The sequence below is a fragment of the Mus caroli genome, unplaced genomic scaffold (assembly GCF_978045245.1).
Source record: "Mus caroli unplaced genomic scaffold, Mus_caroli_1 scaffold_17, whole genome shotgun sequence".
Classification (NCBI taxonomy): Eukaryota; Metazoa; Chordata; class Mammalia; order Rodentia; family Muridae; genus Mus; species Mus caroli.
In genome coordinates this window covers 1,614,324-1,636,397 of record NW_028227272.1, presented here as the reverse complement: position 1 = coordinate 1,636,397, position 22,074 = coordinate 1,614,324, and the positions used below count along the sequence as shown (strand labels likewise).

At 48.0% G+C, this 22,074-nt stretch overlaps 2 protein-coding genes and 1 pseudogene across 7 annotated transcripts in view; 1 reads left to right on the top strand and 2 right to left on the bottom strand.

Moving 5' to 3' along the window:
- Nucleotides 1-10,977, top strand: part of Ppl (periplakin) — a 48,705-nt gene extending 37,728 nt beyond the window's left edge. Inside the window, exons 17-22 of the mRNA XM_021185602.3 lie at nt 245-438; nt 2,296-2,446; nt 3,638-3,721; nt 4,400-4,516; nt 4,957-5,049; nt 7,621-10,977. Coding sequence (XP_021041261.1) covers nt 245-438; nt 2,296-2,446; nt 3,638-3,721; nt 4,400-4,516; nt 4,957-5,049; nt 7,621-10,284 — 3,303 coding nt within the window. The 3' untranslated portion in view covers nt 10,285-10,977. The remainder of the gene's footprint in view (nt 1-244; nt 439-2,295; nt 2,447-3,637; nt 3,722-4,399; nt 4,517-4,956; nt 5,050-7,620) is intronic.
- On the bottom strand, nt 6,440-7,238 carry LOC115029554 (transmembrane protein 126A pseudogene; annotated as a pseudogene).
- A 151-nt stretch (nt 10,978-11,128) lies between the features above and the next one.
- Nucleotides 11,129-22,074, bottom strand: part of Ubn1 (ubinuclein 1) — a 37,642-nt gene continuing 26,696 nt past the window's right edge. For 5 of the 6 annotated variants that reach the window (XM_021185597.3, XM_021185599.3, XM_021185600.3 and 2 more), the window contains 4 exons: nt 19,923-21,143; nt 15,925-16,168; nt 15,603-15,692; nt 11,129-13,351 (listed from right to left, as the gene is read on the bottom strand). In XM_021185597.3, coding sequence (XP_021041256.1) covers nt 13,302-13,351; nt 15,603-15,692; nt 15,925-16,168; nt 19,923-21,143 — 1,605 coding nt within the window. In that variant the 3' untranslated portion in view covers nt 11,129-13,301. The remainder of the gene's footprint in view (nt 13,352-15,602; nt 15,693-15,924; nt 16,169-19,922; nt 21,144-22,074) is intronic. The other variant, XM_021185601.3, reaches the window with a different exon arrangement.

Here is a 22,074-nt window from a genome sequence, read left to right as displayed (position 1 = left end):
AGTTCGAGGCCAGCCTGGTCTACAGAATGAGTTCCAGGACAGCCAGGGATTCACAGAGAAACCCTGTCTTGAAAAACCAAAAAAAAAAAGGAACTTTGCAAAACTGGAGGGCGAGGGCGAGACCTCCTTTCTGTTCTTAGGCCTGAAGCTCCCCTCAAAGCAGGAGGCCCCGGTACCCTAGGGACACTGCCAGGCTCTTAGGAGCCCCGGCCACCACACTGCTTTCTCTTTGCCTGTCTGGCAGGCCATGGCTTCTGAGCTGCAGGCCCACAAGTGCCTCCTGGGTGAGGTGGAACAGAACCTACAGGTGGCCAAGCAGTGTTCCAGCTCACTGGCCAGCCGCTTCCAAGAGCACTGCCCTGACCTGGAGCGCCAGGAGGCCGAGGTGCACAAGCTCAACCAGCGTTTCAACAACCTCAGCCAGCAGGTGGCACGGAGGTGAGGGTGCCAGACAGGTGGGCGGGAGCCAGGGCCTGGCTTAGCCGGCCTGCCTTCAAACACCAGGCCAAGGACCTTCTCTCTCTCTCTCTGTGTGTGTGTGTGTGTGTGTGTGTGTGTGTGTGTGTGTGTGCGCGCGCGCGCGCGCGTGTGCATGTGCGTGTTACAGTGTGCATGTTCATATGCATGTGTGTACCTGTGGGGGGATACTTGTTCAGGTGGAGGCTCTAAGTTGGTGTGAGGAATCATCTTTGATTCCTCTACCTTATTCACTGAGGTAGGATTTCTCGGTCGAGCCCGTGCCCACATAGCTAGACGCTCTGGTCAGCTTACTTACACCGGGGCTCCCATGTCTACCTTTTAGGGTTGAACTTACAGTTCAGCCACATGGCCCATGCAGAATTAACATGGGTTTTAAGGATCCAGACTCCAGTCCTCATGCATGCACAGTATTTAGCCCTTGACTGCCGAGCCATCTCCTTAGCCCAAGTGCCCTTTTAAAAAAATAAATAAATAAAAATTAAAATGACACATACAGTAAGAAACTATGTGTACATTGACCAGATGATCTGTCTCCAGGTAAGCCATCAGCTCTGCGTGTGTGTGTGTGTGTGTGTGTGTGTGTGTGTGTGTGTGTGTGTGTATGTGTGTGAGAGAGAGAGACAGAGAGAGAGAGAGAGAGAGAGAGAGAGAGAGAGAGAGATGGACCATATATGTGTGACAGTGTATATATTATGGAATGTATGGAGATCAGAGGATCATTTTGAATGCTCTCAATTTCTACCTTCTATACAGGGTCTCAGTTTACCATTGCTGAGTCAGGGTAGCTGGCTGGAGGCTTCCTGGTCTTCCCCCAATTCTTCCAGTCTCCCTATAGGAACACTGGAATTATAGAAGCCTATGTCTGGCTTTTACATAGGGTCTGGAGAGCTGAGCCCAGGTGACCAGGCTTGCACATCAAGTGCTTTCACCACTAATGTGCCTCCCCAGCCTCACCCTACCTGCCTAGCTCCACCCATTTCCCCACACACCCACACCATGGGCAGGTGGATGTGGAGGCTGTTCTTGTCTTTCTTCTGAGGCTCTGCCTGAGTTGTCTCCCCCACACCACTTCTGCTTGTATGCTAGAGTGCACATTTCTAGTAAGTCTGTCTGCGGTTGACAGGCTTCTGATCATTTCAAAGACCAGCTCCATGTTCCAGAGCTTTCTCCCTGTGTCCCCTTTCCCTCAAGGCCTTTATGTGGGTTACACTGGCTTTAATGTGTATCTCTCTCCATTTCTTACCGTGGAAACTTGGAGCACTGTTTAAAGGAAGTTTCCCTTTCCCCTGTAAGCATTTAACACTGTGCAAGTACTGCTTCTGCCCTGCCCCAGCAATGTTGACATTTTCTTCCTGAGGAAACAGGATTTCCCACCCTCCATGTGCCCTTTCTTTGTTCAAGCGATGTACAGTGCACCCCTCTGCCTGTCATGCTTAACCACTCTCTTTCTGTTGACCATTTGGGAACTTGTCCAGTCCAGTTACTTGGCTTTTCTACTGCCTTTCAAAACTCAGTGTGGCTAGGAAGATAGTTTCAGTCACACAAGCATGAGGACCCAAGTCTGATCCCCAGCACATATGTAGAGGGTAGGTAGGCATGGTGGTACAGATTTATAATTCTAGAGCAGGAGAGGCAGAAATAGGTAGATTCTGTGAAGCTTACTGGCCAGTCAATCTGACCTACTTACCCTCCCCACCACACACACACACACACACACACACACACACCACACACCAAGAGGACCTCCCAAAACTGAGGGGTCAGTGAGGTTCTTGCCTGCTATACAGAAAGACCTGACTGGCTTTGTCCCCACAGGGCCCAGAGCCTGCAGAGTGCCAGGGCTGCCTACGATGAATACTGCAGTGGTTACGACCGTGTGCTCCAGTTCTTGGCCAAGACTCCCAGTTATGAGCCCCAGGAGACAGACAGCCTCAGCCAGATGGAGACCAAGCTCAAGAACCAGAAGGTAAGATGGCTGCTTCTACTTTGTAATGTATGTCTGGGAGCATCAGAAGTCTGCAAGGCCTGGCTGGAGAGATGGCTCCGTGGTTAAGAGCACTGACTGCTCTTCCAGACATGGTGGCTCACAACCATCTGTAATGAGATCCAATGTCCTCTCTGGTGTGTCTGAAGACAGCTATGGTGTACTCAGATTCATTTTTAGAAGAAGAAGAAGAAGAAGAAGAAGAAGAAGAAGAAGAAGAAGAAGAAGAAGAAGAAGAAGAAGAAGAAGAAGAAGAAGAAGAAGAAGAAGTTCTCAAGGCCGATGGGGCAAGACAAAGGAAGGGGCCACCACTTTCAGCATCCTCTCACAAGCACTCCACATCTTGCTCACCCCTTTTCCCACAACACCCTTCACAGGCCCTTACTCAACAGATATTCATATGGCTTAGCTCATGACTGAAACACTGGGAATTCTGTGGGAAAGATCCCATTATCAAAGTTGGGGTTCCCACTTCCTCAATGTCACAAGGACCTCAGAAATCCAGTGGCTGAGGCTAAGGAAGCGACTTTGTCAGAAAAGTGCTTGCTATGCAAACATGAAGACCTGAATGTAATCACTAGAAACCCCCTAAGAAGTCAAGCATGGCTATGCAAGTCCATAATTCAGCATTGGGCAAGAACGAAAGACAAAAGGGTCCATGAAATTCATTGGCTAGCAAGCATTGCCAAATTGATCAATTTCTGGGTTCAGTGAGAGATCCTGTCTCAAAAACTAAGTGGAGAACAGTAGCAGAAAGATATATGATGTAGACTGTTAGCCTTTGTATGTGCACAGAGACGGGCAGACAGACAGACAGAGGGAAACACAGGGAAAGCCAGTGCCTGATAGTCAACTTGCTGTCCCTCCCTGGACTTGTTTTCTCAACTCAAACAAGTTCTCAGGCTTGGCTCACACGCTTGCTGGAGGATTACATGCTCTACCAGAGCAGAGCCTGGCATTTCAGAGCTCACAATAAACACCTGTCTCCTGGCACGAATAACCATCTTCACGGCCCTTGCCCCAGGCCTTGGCACTGCCCTTTGTGGTGAACAAATGTACACCGGAAAGCCACCCACTATGCTTCCAGCTATAGCATGTTGACTTTAGGTCCTAAGGACTCAGCCTTCTGAGGAGCCTGTGTGTGGGGTTCAGCTTTGGTCTCCTGTTTTACAGAACTTGCTGGATGAGATAGCAAGCAGGGAACGAGAGGTGCAGAAGGTCTGTGCAGATTCCCAGCAGTACCAGCAAGCGGTGAAGGTGAGCCATGAACCCTGTCAGAGGACACAGTAGGGGCTTTTGCATTAAATGTTGCAGAGCAATCTAGGTAGGTTGCTGGGGAAATGGGCAGTCGCCCTATGTAGGCCCCACCCCTTTGACAAAACATTATGGCACCAGATACCTGATATCATCCAGGAATTATATTCTTAGAAACAGTCAACTCTTTGGGGGGTGTTTACCCTAAAGGAAAACAAAACAAAATGAAAAAATGTACACCAAACAAAATTATGTAACAGCTCTGGTTATAACAGGAAAACTAGCCAGCAAAGCCTTATGCAGGAATGTCTGAGTAAATGACCCAGCATCCACTTTGATGGAAAATGCCAAGGTCTCTGGTGGAGAAAGGGAGAAAGGCTTAGGATGCAGAGTTCCCCAAGGAAACAGCATTGGGCCTTTTGGAAGGCCCAAAGAGTCAACTTGGTTTGTGTCTCTACAGGAGTTAGGAATTGCAGGCACATTTTCTTGTATGGATGTCACTCAGTGAGGTAGCAACTTAGCATCACTGTCTTAGCCAGCTCAGGTACAGATGCAAGGAAGCTATGCAAGATTGCTAAACCAGCTCTGGCAGCTTGGAGTCCTTAGAGGGAGCATAAATCACTGTCACTTTTTGTTGTTGTTGCCCCTAGCTGACTACTGTACTTCCTTTCTTTTACCCAGGACTATGAACTTGAAGCAGAGAAGCTAAGGTCCTTGCTGGACCTGGAGAATGGACGGAACAGCCATGTGAACAAGAGAGCCAGGCTGCAGTCTCCTGCTGCCAAAGTGAAGGAAGAGGTGAGCTGTAAGTGAAGACTGCCAGGGGCTCTCCAGATGCGGTCCTCTATGAAGTACTTGCAAGAGGAAGAAGAACTTGTTTTGGAGCAGTGAGATATCAATATGCCTAAGAGGCAGGCTTGTAGGGGTTCTGGTCCCATGCCAGATACATGGGAGGCTCCTGCCTTGCTCCCCTGTGCAGGTCTGTAGTAGAGGGCAATAGCCTGCAACAGCTGTGAAAAGAATACTTAGAAAGACTTGCTCAATGGTCACGGACCAAGAATCAACCTACATCATCTCAATCTTATATTTCCACCAAAGGCTGGAGCTACAGGTAGCACTGGGCAAGAAGTAGCCCTTTCTCTACATGCCAAGCCCTTCCTAGACTGTGTCCAAGTGTTCTGCTTTTCTCCTAGCCTTTTGGCTTGTCTGCTAACTGTTGTCCTAAAATTTCTCTGTAGGAAGTTGCTCTTGCTGCCAAGTTCACAGAGGTTAATGCCATCAACAGACAGAGGCTACAGAATTTGGAGTTTGCACTGAATCTCTTGAGACAGGTAATCCATCTTAGTTAGAAATACTACTTCTAATTGTCCTACAAGATGGAAAGCAGTCTCCTCTGCCTTAGAGACATAGCCTGTGAATGACGAAGTGTCTTCTGCTGACACTTTTGAGAAGGATTAATGCTAATGCTAAGCTGAACCAGCCTTCTTCACTAGCATGGGCTAACTTCCATACCAATTCAAAAGATGTTTGCTGAGCACTTATCAAAGGCTTTTGTCTGCTGGTTAATGAGTGTTTTGCCTGCATGTATGTATGTGCACCACACGTGTGCCTGGTGCCCAAGATCAGAAGACAATGCATCCCCTACAACTGGAGTTTCAGATGGTTGTGAGCCACCATGTTGGGTGCTAGGCATTAAACCTGGGTCCCCTTTAAGAGCAACAAGTGCTCTTAACTGATGAGCCACCTCTCCAGCCCCCAGAGTTTTTTGGGAGGGGGTGGGATGGGGTTTTTTGGGGAGGTGTGGTTTTGTTTCATTTTTTCAAGACAGGGTTCTCTGTGTAGTCCGGGCAGTCCTGGAACTCACTCTGCTGGGATTAAAGGCATACACCACAACCACCGAGCTTCAAAGTTATTTTCAGTGGCATGTCTGTGTTTCTGTATGTGGATTTGCTTAAGTGCAGGAACATAGACATGCTTGCATGTGCAGGACAATGACAACCAAAGAGTCATCCGGAGGAAGACAAGGTTTCCTATTGGCCCCGAGTTTACCAATTAGGCTAGACTAGCTGGCCAGCAAGGCTCAGGAAGCTTCCAGCGTCCACATCCTTGATGCTGTGATTACAGGTGTAGCTCCCCTAGAGCACCAGAAACCTGCATTTCCCACCAGTGCTGGTCACAGCTCAAGTCCATAAGCTTGCAGGGGATTCTCCTAGCCCCCAAAGTTATTTTAGGACTTGATGAAATTCATGACAGTGTTATCTGATATATAAAGGAACTAGAAGCAACTGCCACTCCTCAGATATGCTCTGGTTTAACCTGTCCACACAGTGGACACACTGCTGTTAAGCAATGTTGTGGCACCTTCTGAGTCAAGATGGTACTCTGCCCTCCAGTCAGAAACTGCAAAACAAGATGGTACTCTGCCCTCCAGTCAGAAACTACAAAACAACAGCTGTTTGCATAGAAAAAGCAATCACCTGCTGCTCACCAAAACAAATACCTAAAAAAAAAATGTCTCCAAGTGTTGCGGCCGGCCAGCAGCTCGCAACGAACAGTTCAACCGAGATGGCCACTCGAGCTGAAAGAGAGGAACTAGACGGGGCGAAAGAAGAAATGGAGCCAAGACAGTTTCATTCTGATCAAAGCTCAATTTTACTTGTTCCAACACTCAGTTATAAAGGAAGGGGGAAGGGGACCCGATTCCCGCCAAATAACTCGGGGTCCAGTAGCAGGATGAGCATGTGTGTGGCTCCAAACAGCAAAGCTGCACGGTCCAGCAGTGGGCATGGCAGAACAAATGAGCAGGAAACTCCACCCCTGAGCAAGCAGGTTCCAGGCTGGGGGAGGGGAGACTATATCCAAGGACAACATACTTCCCCTAGGGACAGGGCAGAGATGGGAAACTGGCGTCACTGCAGACTCCTCTGTGCCTGCAAAACATTTTGCCTTATTCAATTTTTAAAAGCTCTAAAAAGTAACCCTAGAGCATTAGTGGAGACCCCAAAAGATCAGCCCATCCTGGTCTGGGTGATCAGACCTGTCTTTCTCTCTCTCTCTCTCTCTCTCTCTCTCTCTCTCTCTCTCTCTCTCTCTCTCTCTCTCACCATTTTATTTGCTTCAAATTAATGAATTTCTAAGTCAGGTTCAGGTAACTGAAGGGCCTTTATGAAGAGTTTATATTGTCTAGACCCAAGATATGCTGCAAACACAGTCTGATGAAGTAAAGTAGGAAATAACATTTTTCTAAAGACAGGCTTAGAAACTGAAATCCAGTAATTGAAGATGTTTCCTCTCTGTGGCAGTGAGCTTGATTCGTACCTGACAGCAAGGCCCCATTCAGGGTATAGCCAAAAGGGCAGGGTACAGACCACCCAGAACAAAACCAACTAGTGCACCCCATGTTGTGGTACAGGTTTCACAGTTCAAATCACCTGTCTGACTCTGGAAGTTGTTTAATATTTCTGGACATGATATTAAATATTAAATCATCTTTGCTAGTAATTGGTTTCCAACTTTCCATCTTGGACCACTCAGCAGAATGATAGCAGCTTATGGCTGCCTCCCCGGCTGCCTGTGCTTGCCTGGGTCCTCCCACGCCCAAGTCTACCACAACCTTCACAAGGGTTGCCTGGGCTCCACCTCATCTGTTTGTCTCTTTTTTTGTGTGTGTGTGTGTGGGGGGGTGGTTGGGTTTTTTTTTTTTTTTTTTTTTTTTTTTTTGAGACAGGGTTTCTCTGTGTAGCCCTGGCTGTCCTGGAACTCACTCTGTAGACCAGGCTGGCCTCGAACTCAGAAATCCGCCTGCCTCTGCCTCCTGAGTGCTGGGATTAAAGGCGTGTGCCACCAACGCCCGGCCATCTGTTTGTTTCTTAACCATGCATTCGTTGTCTTTTCTGCCACAGCAACCAGAAGCAGGAGTGACCCATGAGACCCTACAAGGGGGAAAGCTAAGCTCTGGCATGGAGGAAACATGGAAGGTTAAGAAGGAACTGGAGGAGGAGATAGAGCGAAGGCAACAGCTGGAAAATGAGGTCAAGAGTGCCCAGGAGGAAATCCAGACCCTGAAGGATCAGGGGCCTCAGGAGTCATTAGTGAGGAAAGAGGTGGTGAAGAAGGTGCCAGACCCCGCCCTGGAGGAGAGCTTCCAGCAGCTGCAGCAGACGCTGGCCGAGGAACAGCACAAGAACCAGCTATTGCAGGAGGAGCTGGGAGCACTGCAGCTCCGGCTGCAGGCTCTAGAGCAGGAGACCAGGGATGGGGGACAGGAGTATGTGGTCAAGGAGGTCTTGCGCATTGAGCCAGACAGAGCCCAGGAGGATGAGGTCTTGCAGCTTCGGGAGGAGCTGGAGGCACTGCGGCGCCAGAAAGGTGCCCGAGAGGCTGAAGTGCTACTCTTACAGCAGCGTGTAGCAGCCCTGGCTGCTGAGAAGAGCAGGGTGCAGGAAAAGGTCACTGAGAGAGAGGTGGTAAAGCTACAGAATGACCCCCAGCTGGAGGCAGAATACCGGAGGCTGCAGGAGGAGCACCAGCGGGAGGGCACACTCAGGGAGAAGCAGGAGGAGGAGCTGAGTTTCCTACAGGCTAAGCTCAGGAGACTGGAGAAAGAACGAGCCATGGCAGAAGGCAAGATCACTGTCAAAGAGGTGCTCAAGGTAGAGAAAGATGCAGCTGCGGAGAGAGAAGTCAATGACCTCACCCGCCAGTATGAGGACGAGGCTGCCAAGGCACGCTCTGGCCAGCGGGAGAAGACAGAACTTCTCAGAAAGATATGGGCCCTGGAAGAGGAAAATGCTAAGGTGGTGGTACAGGAGAAGGTCCGAGAGATCGTGCGGCCAGATCCCAAGGCAGAGAGTGAAGTGGCCAACCTCCGCCTGGAGCTGGTGGAACAGGAGCGCAAATTCAGGGGTGCTGAGGAGCAGCTGAAGAGCTACCAGAGTGAGCTGGAGGCCCTACGGAACCGTGGGCCACAGGTAGAAGTCAAAGAGGTGACCAAAGAGGTCATTAAATACACAACTGACCCAGAGACGGAGCAGGAACTCCAGAGGCTCAGGGAGGAGATCATGGACAAGACCAGGTTAATAGAAAGGTGTGACCTGGAGATTTACCAGCTGAAGCAGGAGATCCAGGCCCTTAAGGACACCAAGCCGCAGGTGCAGACTAGAGAGGTGGTCCAGGAGATCCTGCAGTTCCAGGAAGACCCCCAAACCAAGAAGGAGGTAGAGTCTCTGCGTATACAGCTGTCAGAAGAACAGAAGAAACAGGTGGACCTGGAAGGGGAGCGGGCATCCCAGGAAGAGAAGATCAAGCGCAAGGAGGAAGAGCTGGCACAGGGGAAGGAAAGGGTTGTACGCCAGGAGGTAGTACAGTATGAAGATGAGCCAGATTTGCGAGCTGAGGTGACTGCCTTCACAAACAGCATTGATGCTGAGCTGCGGCAGATTGATAAACTGCATGTGGAGCTACGGCGGTTACAGCATCGCCGAGCAGAGCTGGAGAGGCAGTTGGAGGAGCTGGAGCGTGAGAGGCAGGCACGTAGGGCAGCCGAGCTGGAGGTACAGAGGCTGCAACAGCGGCTGGCTGCATTGGAGCAGGAGGAGGCCAAGACTGGTGAGAAGGTGACCCACACACAAAAGGTGGTGCTGCAGCAGGACCCACAGCAGACCAGAGAGCATGCCCTGCTCCGAGCCCAGCTGGAGGAAGAGCGGCACCGGAGGCAGCTACTGGAGGGTGAGCTTGAGCCCCTGCGTAGAAAGTTGGCTGCCCTGGAGAAGGCAGAGATCAAAGAAAAGGTGGTCTTCTCTGAGAGCGTCCAGGTAGAAAAAGGTGACACTGAGCAAGAGATCCAGCGGCTCAGGAAGAGCCTGGAAGAGGAGAGCCAGAGCAAGAGGGAGCTGGATTCAGAGGTGACCCGGCTAGAAGCCAAGTTATCTGAGCTAGAATTCTATAATTCCAAGTCATCCAAGGAACTGGATTTCCTGAGAGAAGAAAACCACAAGCTACAGCTAGAGCGGCAAAACCTGCAGCTAGAGGCCCGGAGACTCCAATCAGAGATTGAGATGGCAGCAACAGAAACTCGAGATCTGAAGAACATGACCACGATAGACTCTGGGACCCACCTAAACTCTAGGCTGTGGTCCCTAGAGAAGGAACTGGATGACCTCAAGAAGATGTCCAAGGACAAGGATCTGGAGATCGATGAACTACAGAGGCGCCTGGGCTCTGTGGCCGTCAAGAGAGAGCAGAGGGAGAACCACCTGAGGCGCTCCATAGTGGTCATTGACCCTGACACAGGTCGTGAGCTGTCCCCAGAGGAGGCTCACCGGGCTGGGCTTATCGACTGGAAAATGTTTGTGAAGCTCAGAAGCCAGGAGTGCGACTGGGAGGAGATATCAGTGAAAGGTCCTAATGGGGAGTCATCAGTAATTCATGACAGGAAGTCAGGCAAGAAGTTCTCCATTGAGGACGCTCTTCAGAGTGGCAGGCTAACCCCTGCTCAATATGACCGCTATGTCAACAAGGATATGTCCATTCAGGAGCTGGCAGTCTTGGTGTCTGGGCAGAAGTAGGCCCAGCCCTTCTGCCTGGCTTTTCTTGGAGATGGTTAACTCATTCTCAGCAACTTCCTGGGTGTCTTCTGCTCCCTAGCCCTCATATAGACTTCTGAGCTAAGTGTCTTATCCACATTATATCAGGCTGCTTACAGTGCAGCTATTGTAATACCAGCAGACACAAGCTGGGTAGCATCTCTCAGCTCAGCCTCATCCAGTCTGAGTGAGTGACCTGCTCCCACCTCTGATGACTTAATAACCTTTCTGCCTCTTTCAACTCAACAAGACTGATCCACTGGGGCTGCTGAACTTCCTTCTTGCCATTCCATTTTTCTGACTGGGATCAAATTATCAACAGTGCCTACTCAGTAGTGACTCTTCTCATTGAACAGGGCTCTACACTAGAACATGTGTCCAGAATCCACAATGCCTGGCTCTTGGTGCTAGACTAACTAGCCAGGATGTGCCAGAAAGACAGGCACCAACAACAGTTTGCTAGTTCTGAAAAGACCTTAGTAATGGATGGTGTGCTAGCCTTACTTTCAGTGCCTTAGAAGTCTTCCTCATTATCGCATTGGCATTTAGATATACAAAAGTTGATTGTTCACCAAACAAATTTCTGCTTCTCTGTATTTCATGTATTATGTAAGAAAATGGGAAGTGATAGGGAACTTATGGCATGAAAATAAAAATCTGGTGGCTTGACTCTAACTCACAGCAAGTGTGACTCCTTTACACATGAGCCTGAACCTTGGCTCTCAGCCACAATGGGCGGGCATTCCATGAACACCAGGGCTCCTATGTACTGAAGAATAATAAAATATTGCAAATAAAATAGTAATGAAAAAAATGAGGAAAGACATCTTGGAAACCTCAAAACAATTTATTGAGTTGCTTTATACAAGATTAACAATTTCCACACCACCCCCTAACACCAACATAGTTGCGGCACAAAAGCCCCTCTCACACCTAAGAAACGGCCACGCCTGGTTAAGTCTCAGAACCTTGCACCCACCAAAGAAACCCTTGCATCCCACTGAGCTTGCTCTATCTCCACCCTCTGCTGAAGCCGGGCCACAGGTCTCTCTGGCCATGGCTGTTAAAGTCATTCACTCGTTCATTACCACAAATAAAGCATAAACAAGGAAAAGAAATCTCATAAACTCCCCATCAAAGAAACGTTTCCCTGAGGCAAGAGGCATCGCTAGATTCCTAAAGATGAGGGCATCCTGCTCTAGCTGCACAAGCAGTGGCACATGGGGAGGAGGGAGCACCAAAGGGGTGGGGTGCTAGGGCCCGCTGTGTGACGGGCAGAGGAGCCTGGAGAGTTCCCACTGCTCAGCTTTGCTGGCGGCCTCAGCTTGGCTTAGAGCTCAGCTATACAAATCTCTTCTTTGGCTCTTTTTGCTACTACCTAAGACTATTCTGTAAACAAACTGGAAATCCAAGTTGCAAAAAAATATATGTAATAAAAGGATAAGGAATCCACATGGCCAATGTGAAAACAATTGGTTCTTCCATACAAAAGGAGTCAGAGCAAAGGCCAGACCAAAGAGCTGACAAAGGTCCTGCTCCCAGTAAGGTGGAAAGGTGGCCACCTCCACAGGAATAGAGGGCTACTGAGCTCCATACCCTTGAGGCAGGAACCAAAAGCACACTTGACCCATCCTAGGGTGCATACTGAGAGTGCTGATCACCTCCCCAAACGTGGTCTGGCTAGGTAGTTAGCCAAACCCACTGCGAGGCAGACTTATAGGATAGGAAACAGCCCTCCGAGTCCATATGAAATAGCCACTGGGTAAGTGTGACAGCCTGATGACGGAAGCTCTGTAGTCAACTATCTCTGTCCTCTGTCTACTCTCCAGACCCTCTGGACATCCCTCCTAAGTCTACACAGAAGCTCGCTGTCCAGAGGACACCAGCACCCCAGACCTGTTCTCTGTAGCAGGTGCTTCAGAGAGGCCTGTCCTGCAGCTCTGCCAGAGAGAGTAAGACAAAGTGGAATGTCTACCTGTAGCTTAGAACCCCTGGGCTCTCAGACACAGAGGGCTGAGGGGCTCCACTGTAGTCCACCTGCATCAACTCTACAAAAACAAATCAGAGCTGGGAACCTGGGATTTGGGGGGTTTGGGGGCTCAGATGACTTTCAAGTCAAGACGGCACAGGTTATGGTGTGCAGTCATTAAAAAACCCAATTAAATAAAACTGTCTTAAATACAGACTAGCTTTAAAAAAAGATCTTCATCTCAGATCCATTCAGTGGGCTGAATGGATAGGTGTGAGTTGTCAAAGTCTGCTCCACCAAAAAGGCACTGGAATTAAGTCTTCCTATAATGTGATGTGTGAAGAGCAGTCCCATTCTATCCAACGCATTCAATGGTAATGACGAAAACAGCCCAAGATAGGTGTCTTTAAAAATCCTACCACGATTGTTGAATCTATAAAGATCTTTTTCTCTATAAGAGCTTCATTGTCATGTTCTGAGGAGAAACTGGCCCCTACAAGGAGTACACATTATGTGTTCTTAGTATTTTGCAAGGTCCCCCACATGCGGCTCTGGCCTGTGTCTTGTCCTCTTGAGTACATAGCCTGAGGATGGGACGGAATCACAACCATCCAGGAATTCTACTGTGGCCAGGAGACCCTGACCAGTAGGGAGCTCTGAGACACACCAAATGCCAGGAGTTAGGCAGATCTAGAACCCAGTGGCCAACAGATCTGCCACAGGTACACATGTACACTATACTTCCCAACACAGTCCAGGTACACTTCCCAGCACAGAGCTGCCCCTTGATGTCGTCCAGCGACAAAGCCATGAGGCCTAGAGCACCAGGTCAGTAAGCGCTTTGTGAGCAGCAGAAGCTGCCTTGGTTGGAGGCCCATCTGAAGTGCTAAGAAGTGCTCCGTTTCAAACTCACGCCTGCTCCAGAAGAAAGGCAGTGGGCAAGAAGAGCTCAGCAAATGTCTGTTATCAGAGACATACACGTTGGGCTTCCTCCTAGACCTATGTCATTCAGTTCCATCCTCCAAAGTGGTCACAATTTCCTCGGTACAACAGGCCCTTTACCATGAAGCTGTGAAGCATCTGGAAAAGAATAAGCGAAATCAGATCATTCTTTCAGTGCTCCAATTCCTTTAAGACAGCATAAACAAACTTCACAGGAAACAGAAGCAGCCAATGTCCCCCACAGCAGCTGTGTGCATTGCTCCTTGCAGCATCCTGTGTCATGCATGAGCACCAGCACTTCTCAGGCAGGAGGCCATTGAGCCCGTCTACAGAACAGGCACTCTGCAACATTACAAGGGTCACTGCAAGGCCTAACGACCACACAGAATCCAGACAATGTTCATTCTCTTGCCATCAGAATGTACTTGGGTAGCAGAGGTACAAAGACACAGGTAAGCATCAAATCCACACGGAAGGGAAAGCAGAATGGAACCAAGCCTCAGCTCACTGCAGATACAGGGTATTTCTCAGCTCACTGCAGATACAGGGTATTCCTCAGCTCACTGCAGATACAGGGTATTCCTCAGCTCACTGCAGATACAGGGTATTCCTCAGCTCACTGCAGATACAGGGTATTCCTCAGCTCACTGCAGATACAGGGTATTCCTCAGCTCACTACTAGATACAGGGTATTCCCTGACAGCCCTACAGAGCCCCACACTGTAGCATAGCTCAAAATGCAGTTCCGTCTGCTAACCCATTTTGCATGGATGCTCTTCTGATTGCCCCCATGAGTTTTCTTCTTCTCCTTGAGGTACTGGTAATGGACACAGGGCTTTATATATGCTAGGCAAGTGCTCAACCACTGAACGACATCCGTAACTCTTCTGGTAGCTTTGGAAGACCAGGGGAGGGAAACATAAAAATGGTCCAAGAAATGTTTTTTTTCTTTTCCTTTCTATCAGTGTCCCTCTGCCCTTTGTTGCTGAAAATTCTACAAATGCCGAGACTGTTTCCAGTCTCTCTTCAATTACTTTGTTTCTCTCAAAAAAGGCCATTTTCAAAGCAAGTAGAGGTGGCACCATCTCATTTTTCACAGCACACAGTCTCTCCATAGCTGGGAGACACCCACATTGCACTTCACTCAAATGGTAGCCACCCACCCATGCAGAGCAAGTCCTCAGGTGTGACTGCTTCTTCAAAGAATTGACTACTGCTACTTGCTTTGCTCTTCAAAGGTCCAAAGGTTTCCCTCTGAGAAATGCAAACTCACCTCATCCTAACAAGGCCTCTGACATTCACTCACTCCAGAGTTCCCAGCTTTAGGACATGAATGCAAGGAGCCCACAAACAGATCCTAAAGCAGACCGTGAGTTGTGGACCCACACTGTCTATGAGCAGGTCACAGATACATCCCTAGAGTCTGCATCTGACTCCTGCCCTAAGTTCAGCCTTTCTCTCCTGATAGCCCAGGGACCTGGTTGAAACAGATCTACAGTACTAAAAATATTAGGTCAAAATCAGGTTCTCATAGAGTTCTGATTTTTTGTTTGTTTGGTTTTTTTTTTTTTGTTTGTTTGTTTGGTTGGTTGTTGTTTTTCGAGACAAGGTTTCTCTGTGTAGCCCTGGCTGTCCTCAAACTCAGAAATCCACCTGCCTCTGCCTCCCAAGTGTTGGGATTAAAGGTGTGCACCACTACGCCTGGCTCTCATAGGGTCCTTATGCCAAATTTCATGAAGTATCTATAACTATTCCCCAATCTCAGGCTCTCGAGCTCACAATGTACGCAGGGCTCTTAGAACTGCCTACTTCCAAAAGCACCATTCTGTCAGGAGACCCTGGCCTCATTCCAGGTGTGCTTCCCAGTCTGTTTCAAGGGAGCTCACACCAGGGAGGCCTGAAAGCTGCTTCTGGTTCAGATCTGTGCCAGCTTCAAGATCGAGGTCTTTCCTTCACAATCATGTATTATGGCCTCTCACTGTGCTATGGATATTTACACTCTTTCAAAGAGTCTCTGCCATCTGACAACGCCTGGCAGGTTAGGTAGCATTGCACCATAAAGGCCCTAAAGTGCTAAACCCCATTACCTTTCTTCTCTTTAAATGCAGTAGGGTTGGAACACCTGTTTCATGCTCATGCTCCATCATACAGCATCACACAGGCTAAGTCTGACCCAATGACCAGTCCAATAAGAAACCAGGAAAAGTCTCTGTTAGTATAGGCTTATATTATTCTGGAACCCAAAAAGCCATAGCCTCAAAATACAAAGCAAAATACAAAACAGAGATGATAAGGCAGAGATGGCTAATAGCGCCAGCAGCAAAGCACCTATACGGGTGGAGGAGTGTGGCGCACAGAGTGCATAGCACGCTGCCCATCTGGCATTTACCTGGCAGACTCTGTGGGACATGGGTAGACACAGCAGCATGTGGGAGAGGCGCTGTGTGGGGTGGGCTGGAGTGCAAACCAGCCAGAAGACCTGAGAGAAACAGGAGGGGAGAGAACAAAACACACACATTGAAGACAGAACAGAAAAGCAGCTTGGGAGATCTAGAGCCCCAGGTAACCTGCAGACCAGTCTGGAGCAAAACAGCTATCCCGGGTACTATGCAGCTTCCAGAGGTGGGGGATGTTCCCATGGTTACACCAAACACATACAGGACCCAACATGGCACACAACATAGGAACAGAGGCAGGAGACAAGAACTTACTGTGGCTGAGGCCATGGTGGAAGGTCCCAGGGGCTGGACCTGTGACAATGGCATCCTTAGAGACTCCTGCTTTGGCAGAGGAGTCTGCATTGAAGGAGAGTACATGAAGTGGAAATTGGGTTATGATTCCCAGTGAGTTTGAGTTCATAGCCCCTGGAAGCTTGGGGTTGTTGGACTTATAGGATGAAGACAGCAGGCTTAAGGAAGAGGTGTTGGACAGCAGCACTGCCCCGCCAGTTCCCTTCTGGGGAGGAAACACACAGTCAGAACCTACCCTGTGAAAGAACCTACTACTTAGCACCCAAAAGAGGAATTAGGAAGTCTCTATGAGCCAGCATCTAGGGAATTCCAGGGTACAGGGGTAATTTTAGCTACATTCCCAAGGGCTCCAACACCCTTTTCTGGCCTCTGTGGGTACCAGATATGCACATGGTTCATATACAATACACATGCAGACAAAACACTTATACACATAAAATAAATAAAAAAAGTTATCTCCATGACAAATTTTAATTCTAGATAAACCCAAAGCCTCCATAAATATAAACAGTGTGGCAAGTTTCTCATTTAAAAAGATCCAACTGAAGCCCGGCAGTGGTGGCACACACCTTTAATCCCAGCACTCAGGAGGCAGAGGCAGGTGGATTTCTGTGAGTTCAAAGCCCGGTCTATTAAGAGAGTACTGGGGCTACACAGAATAAACGCTGTCTCCAAAAAAAAATCCCGAGAAACAAAAAAAAAAAAAAAACAAAACAAGAAAAAGAATCAACTGAAAATGATATAAGATGATGAGATGATGGCAATAGGCAAGCCTCTCTCATCAGACAGTGACATCCTCCCATAGGCAATGCACTAAGTGCGTATAGTCATATAACCTTATGCATATATTATATTTATGTAACTGTGTATGTTTAAGTGGATATGATATACAATAAATATATAAATATAAATTCTCATCTTAAAAGATCTACTTGATTATATAAATGTATTATATTTATATATACACAAGTATAATATATAATAAACATAAGATTAAATATAAAGGTGATGAGGTTAGAGTTACCATCCAAATTTCAAAACTTAATTTGTACACTGAATAAAAAGACTTTTATAGTCCAACCAGAATGAGGTGTCCCTAAGTAATATTCAAAACTGATTCCCCACATATTCACATTCACATGGAAGTGAACACTTCTGCCCATCATTGGATTTTTAAAGTTAATTAGAAAGCTTCATTGTAGCACTACAGTGGAATGTGGCTAGTGAAATATGACTGCACAAAATCATACTTTCAATAAGACCAGCTAGTAAGTATTCATGAACCCAGGAAGTCCTGTTCAGCGGGGCATGGTTGTACATATCTTTAATCCCAGTACCCAGGACACTGGGCTGAATTGCAGGTTATCTACTATAGGCCCTTGTTTCACTTTGACAGGGTGTACACATCCCAGGAAGGCAACGGATTGTCACAAAAAGTGTGAGAACCCTACCTGACAGAGATCCTCACCATGGCTACAAACTTCAATCGAAGGGCCCAAAGTGCTTTTTCTATTTTTGAGACAGGTGTCATAATAGGCCCACACTGACCTATTATGTAGCTGAGGATGACCTTGAACATCGGATCTGGCTCACTTTATCTCCCAGTGCTGGAGTTACAAGTATGTACCATCGCCCAATTTGTATGGTGCTGGGGATCAAGTCATGGCTTCATACAAGCTAGTCACACATTGTAATAACTGATCTGTATCACCAGCCATGGTGATACACTGTCAAGGCCATCAATTAATGATACTGTCAATCAATGATTTCCCATTTTCCTTTTTTTTTGGGGTTTATTCGAGACAGGGTTTCTCTGTGTAGCCCTGGCTGTCCTGGAGCTCACTTTGTAGACCAGGCTGGCCTTGAACTCAGAAATCTGCCTGCCTCTGCCTCCCGAGTGCTGGGATTAAAGACGTGCACCACCACCGCCCGGCCCCATTTTCCTCTTTTGTTCTAGCAGTAGTGTAGTGCCTTGTGTATGCTAGATAGGTGCTCTACCACTGATAGAGCCTGAGCCCTGAGGCCTAAGTTTGAATTCTCAAAACCCATATAAAACTGAGTATGTTAGCATGAGCCTATAACCAGGACACCTATAAGATGAGAAGGCCTGTAAGCTCAAGGGCCAGTTAGCCTGGTGTATGCAGCAGTGAACAATGAGACCCTGTCTCAAACAAGACAGAAGATAAAGACTGAACACAACACATACACATAACACTCATGTGCCACTACTCAAGCAAACACACGTGTGTATATACCATTTTCCCCTGGAAACTAGTGTGCATAGTCACTCTATGTAGTGGTAGGGAGAAAGAATCAAGACCTTGCTAGAACAACCTGTCTACAATTTTCTAAATATACAGGTAAAGAAAAAGCTTCCAAGTTCCCAACCTGTGTTCAAGCTTTCCTTTCACTTTTCAATTATTTGTTTTCCTTTTTTTTTTATTAGGTATTTTCCTCAATTACATTTCCAATGCTATCCAAAAAGTCCCCAATACACTCCCCCCCCCCAGTCCCCCACCAACCCACCCCCACCCCTTGGCCCTAACATTCCCCTGTACTGGGGCATATAAAGTTGGCAAGTCCAATGGGCCTCTCTTTCCAGTGATGGCCGACTAGGACATCTTTTGATACAAATGCAGCTAGAGTCAAGAGCTCTGGGGTACTGGTTAGTTCATATTGTTGTTCCACCTATGGGGTTGCAGTTCCCTTTAGCTCCTTGGGTACTTTCTCTAGCTCCTCCATTGGAGGCCCTGTGATCCATCCACTAGCTGACTGTGAGCATCCACTTCTATGTTTGCTAGGCCCCGGCATAGTCTCACAAGAGACAGCTATATCTGGGTCCTTTCAGCAAAATCTTGCTAGTGTATGCAATGGTGTCAGCGTTTGGAAGCTGATTATGGGATGGATCCCTGGATATGGCAGTCTTTAGATGGTCCATCCTTTCTTCACAGCTCCAAACTTTATCAATTATTTTTAATTATGTGCATGTATAGGGATATATATGCATATACGTGTGTGTGTATATTTATATTTACATTTACATTTATGTGTGTGTTTATGTGTGCCAAAGGAGAGCAGAGGCTTCAGAGCTCCTGCAGACTGGACTTACAGGCACTTATGAGCTACCCGATGTGGGTGGTGGGTACCAAACTCAGGCACTCTTCAAGAGAGGTAATGTCACCCCACCCCACCCCCACCCCCGTACAAGGTTTCTCTGTGTCGCTCTGGTTGTCCTGGAACTCAGGGATCCACCTGCCTCTGCCTGGCTCCCAAGTGCTGGGAGTAAAGATGTGACTGCCACCATAGCCCGGTGTCCTGGTCTATGTGCCTTTTTCCTTTTACCTGCTGAGCTATCTTTCTAGACCTCTTTTCAATTTAAGACAGGGCCTTATGTATCCTGGCTGGTCTCAGTTTGTAGATATGTAGCCAAGTCTTGCTTTTAACTCCTGATTTTGCTTCTATCTATGGGATTATAGATGTGCAACACTGCCCTTGGCCAAACTTCTAATTTTACATACACACACACCCTACACCTTCCCTGCTAGGCTCTGTCAAGTCACCTTATTCTACAGAGACTCTTCAAGCTAATCAGAGAATTGCAACCAAAAGGTACTGCCACTTTGTACTGAGGTATAAACACATTCTAACTGCTACCTAATAGCTGAAGGTATTTCCATCTTTGAGTCACAGTGCAAAGTCAGGTTCTAGGAAAAGATGTTCCCTCTCTTTTTCCCTCCCTCCCAGTTTCTCTGCTAAGACATTGAGGCTATACCAGTCCTCCATCCACCAGCTAAAGTGAGACTAAACAGAAAACCCAGTACTCCCCCCAGTATCTAATCTCATTTAACTGTCATCATCTGCCTTTCTCTTTCAGACCACTTTTACAGACCTGAGACAGACAACCAACCTTATTCCCAAAACCTTGCAGCTGGGGAAGGTTGCAAGGTTGGAATACTCACTGGCATGGAGGTAGACGATGTCACACTACTAACTGCAGGCTTCAGGGAGGAAGTCAATAATTTTGCCACTCCCTGGGTCCCACCACCAGAGTCTCCATTTGGACCTCCAGGCGGAGCTACAAGGGTCAGCTTCTGAGTAACAGGTGTTTTTTTCACAGCAGAACTTGGGGCAGCTCGGCTAGCAGGCTGTCCTGCTGAGGGAGGCTGCACCCCCGGGAGCGAGGCCCCAGAAACAGAGCTCTGCACTTGGGCTCCTCCTCCGGGCGATGGGCTGCTAGAAGAAGCCCCATGTTTAGAAACTGAGCCAGCAAAGGGGTTATTCTTATAAGATGGCCCCACAGAGCTGTTGGGGTGCAGCTTTGCTGGATGGCTGATGGTGGTAGAGTTTGAGGCTGTCGTCTTATGGGTACTGCTGCTGGAGGCTGGTGAACTTCCAGAGGAGGCTGGCATAGTGGCATGGAATGCCTGGCCTTTGGCTGCTGTCTTTACCAGCTGCAGGAGGGGGCGATGACACTGTGGAGAGGTGGCCTTTGGGCCTTGCAGCTTGTTGACAAATGGGGATGGAGGTGTGAAGCTTTTCTGCTGTTGAGTGCCTGCATGAAAGACTTTGACTTGGGGTCCAGGCACAGGAGCTGCTGCCTGGGGTCCATGAGACGGCCGTGGCAAACTGTGGTGCTTTGCTTTGGACGGGTGTAATTCAGGCACACCCTTGCTAAGGGGAGCCTGACAGGATAGCTCTTTGAAGCCAGAACCCTCTGGCTTTTTCTCCTGAGAGGACTGCCCCAGTGCTAGAGCCTGCTCAGCCAGAAAATTGAGAGGTGACTGCAGAGCATTCGTGGGGGGTGGTGCAGAAGAGCTGGGCTTTGCAAAGTTCCGTTTCTCTTCTGTACACAAAACACCAACAACTTTTTCTGTTGGTGCTTTGGAGGGTGCAGGCAGTGTGAATTCGGAACTGTTGGCTGCTCTGCTGTTCAACATAGCCAGCTCCTTAGACACAGCATCAACAGAGGAGGCTGGATTCCTGACGAGGTCTTCCTCCAGGGAGTCCTCCAGCGTGACAGAAACAGAGTCAGTGAGGCCACAAGTTGCCTGGGATGGATGCTCCCTGCTGTTTGCCCCAGTGTTCAGGCCTCCGCCCTGATGCTCTGAGAGCAAAGTAGTGGGACCACCATGCTGTCCTGATGGGACAGAAACTTTTTTGTCAAGCTTAACAGATGATTCCTGAAGGAAAATGGAAATGCTCGTAGTTAGATGGACTCAAAGATGCCAATAGTGGCCTGTTATGAGGATGTCAACATGTGAAGTCAAGCTTACTGGGTAATTACAAGACAAGTGATGGATGAGTGTAGGCACCATGTGTGCTTTGACTTGTAGTACTATCTGGTCATATCTATCTAGCTGGTGGAGACTGGTTTTAGGCTAGCATTCTTTGTTGCTAAGTACACACATGCCCACAGCAAAACTTTTCTTCTTTTAGTTTCTGAAATACTACAAGGTTTACTCCCTGTACTTGCTAGTTGTATATCAACTGCCTAATACAAGCCCAATTTGGAAGAAGTAATCTTAACTGAGATTGGCCTGTGTGCATTTTCTTGATTTTTTTTTTGGGGGGGAGGGGGGTTGGTTTTCTTTCTTTGAATTATTTTATTTATTTTATGTATGAGTATACTGTAGCTGTCTTAAGACACACCAGAAGGGAGCACTAGATCCCATTACAGATGGTTATGAGCTACCATGTAGTTGCTGGGAACTGAACTCAGAACCTTTGGAAGATCAGCCAGAGCTCTTAACCACTGAGCCATCTCTCTAGCCCACATTTTCTTGATTAATGGTTGACGTAGGAAGGCCCAGTTCACTATGAGCAGTGCCACTCCTGGACTGATGGTCTTGAGTGCCATAAGAAAGCAGGCTGATAAACTGGCCATCTCCTGTAACCAGGCAAGACTTCCAATGGAGGGACTGGGACACTAATCTAGCCATAAAACCTTCAACTTACAATCTGTCCTGCCTACAAGATGTGCTGGGGTAAGATAGAGCAGAAATTGAAGGTGTAGCCAACCAACCACAGGTTGAGCTTCAGTCCCATGCCATAAAAGAGAGCCCAAGCTAAAGATATTGTTATACTTGCAAATAGGAGCCTAGCATAATCATC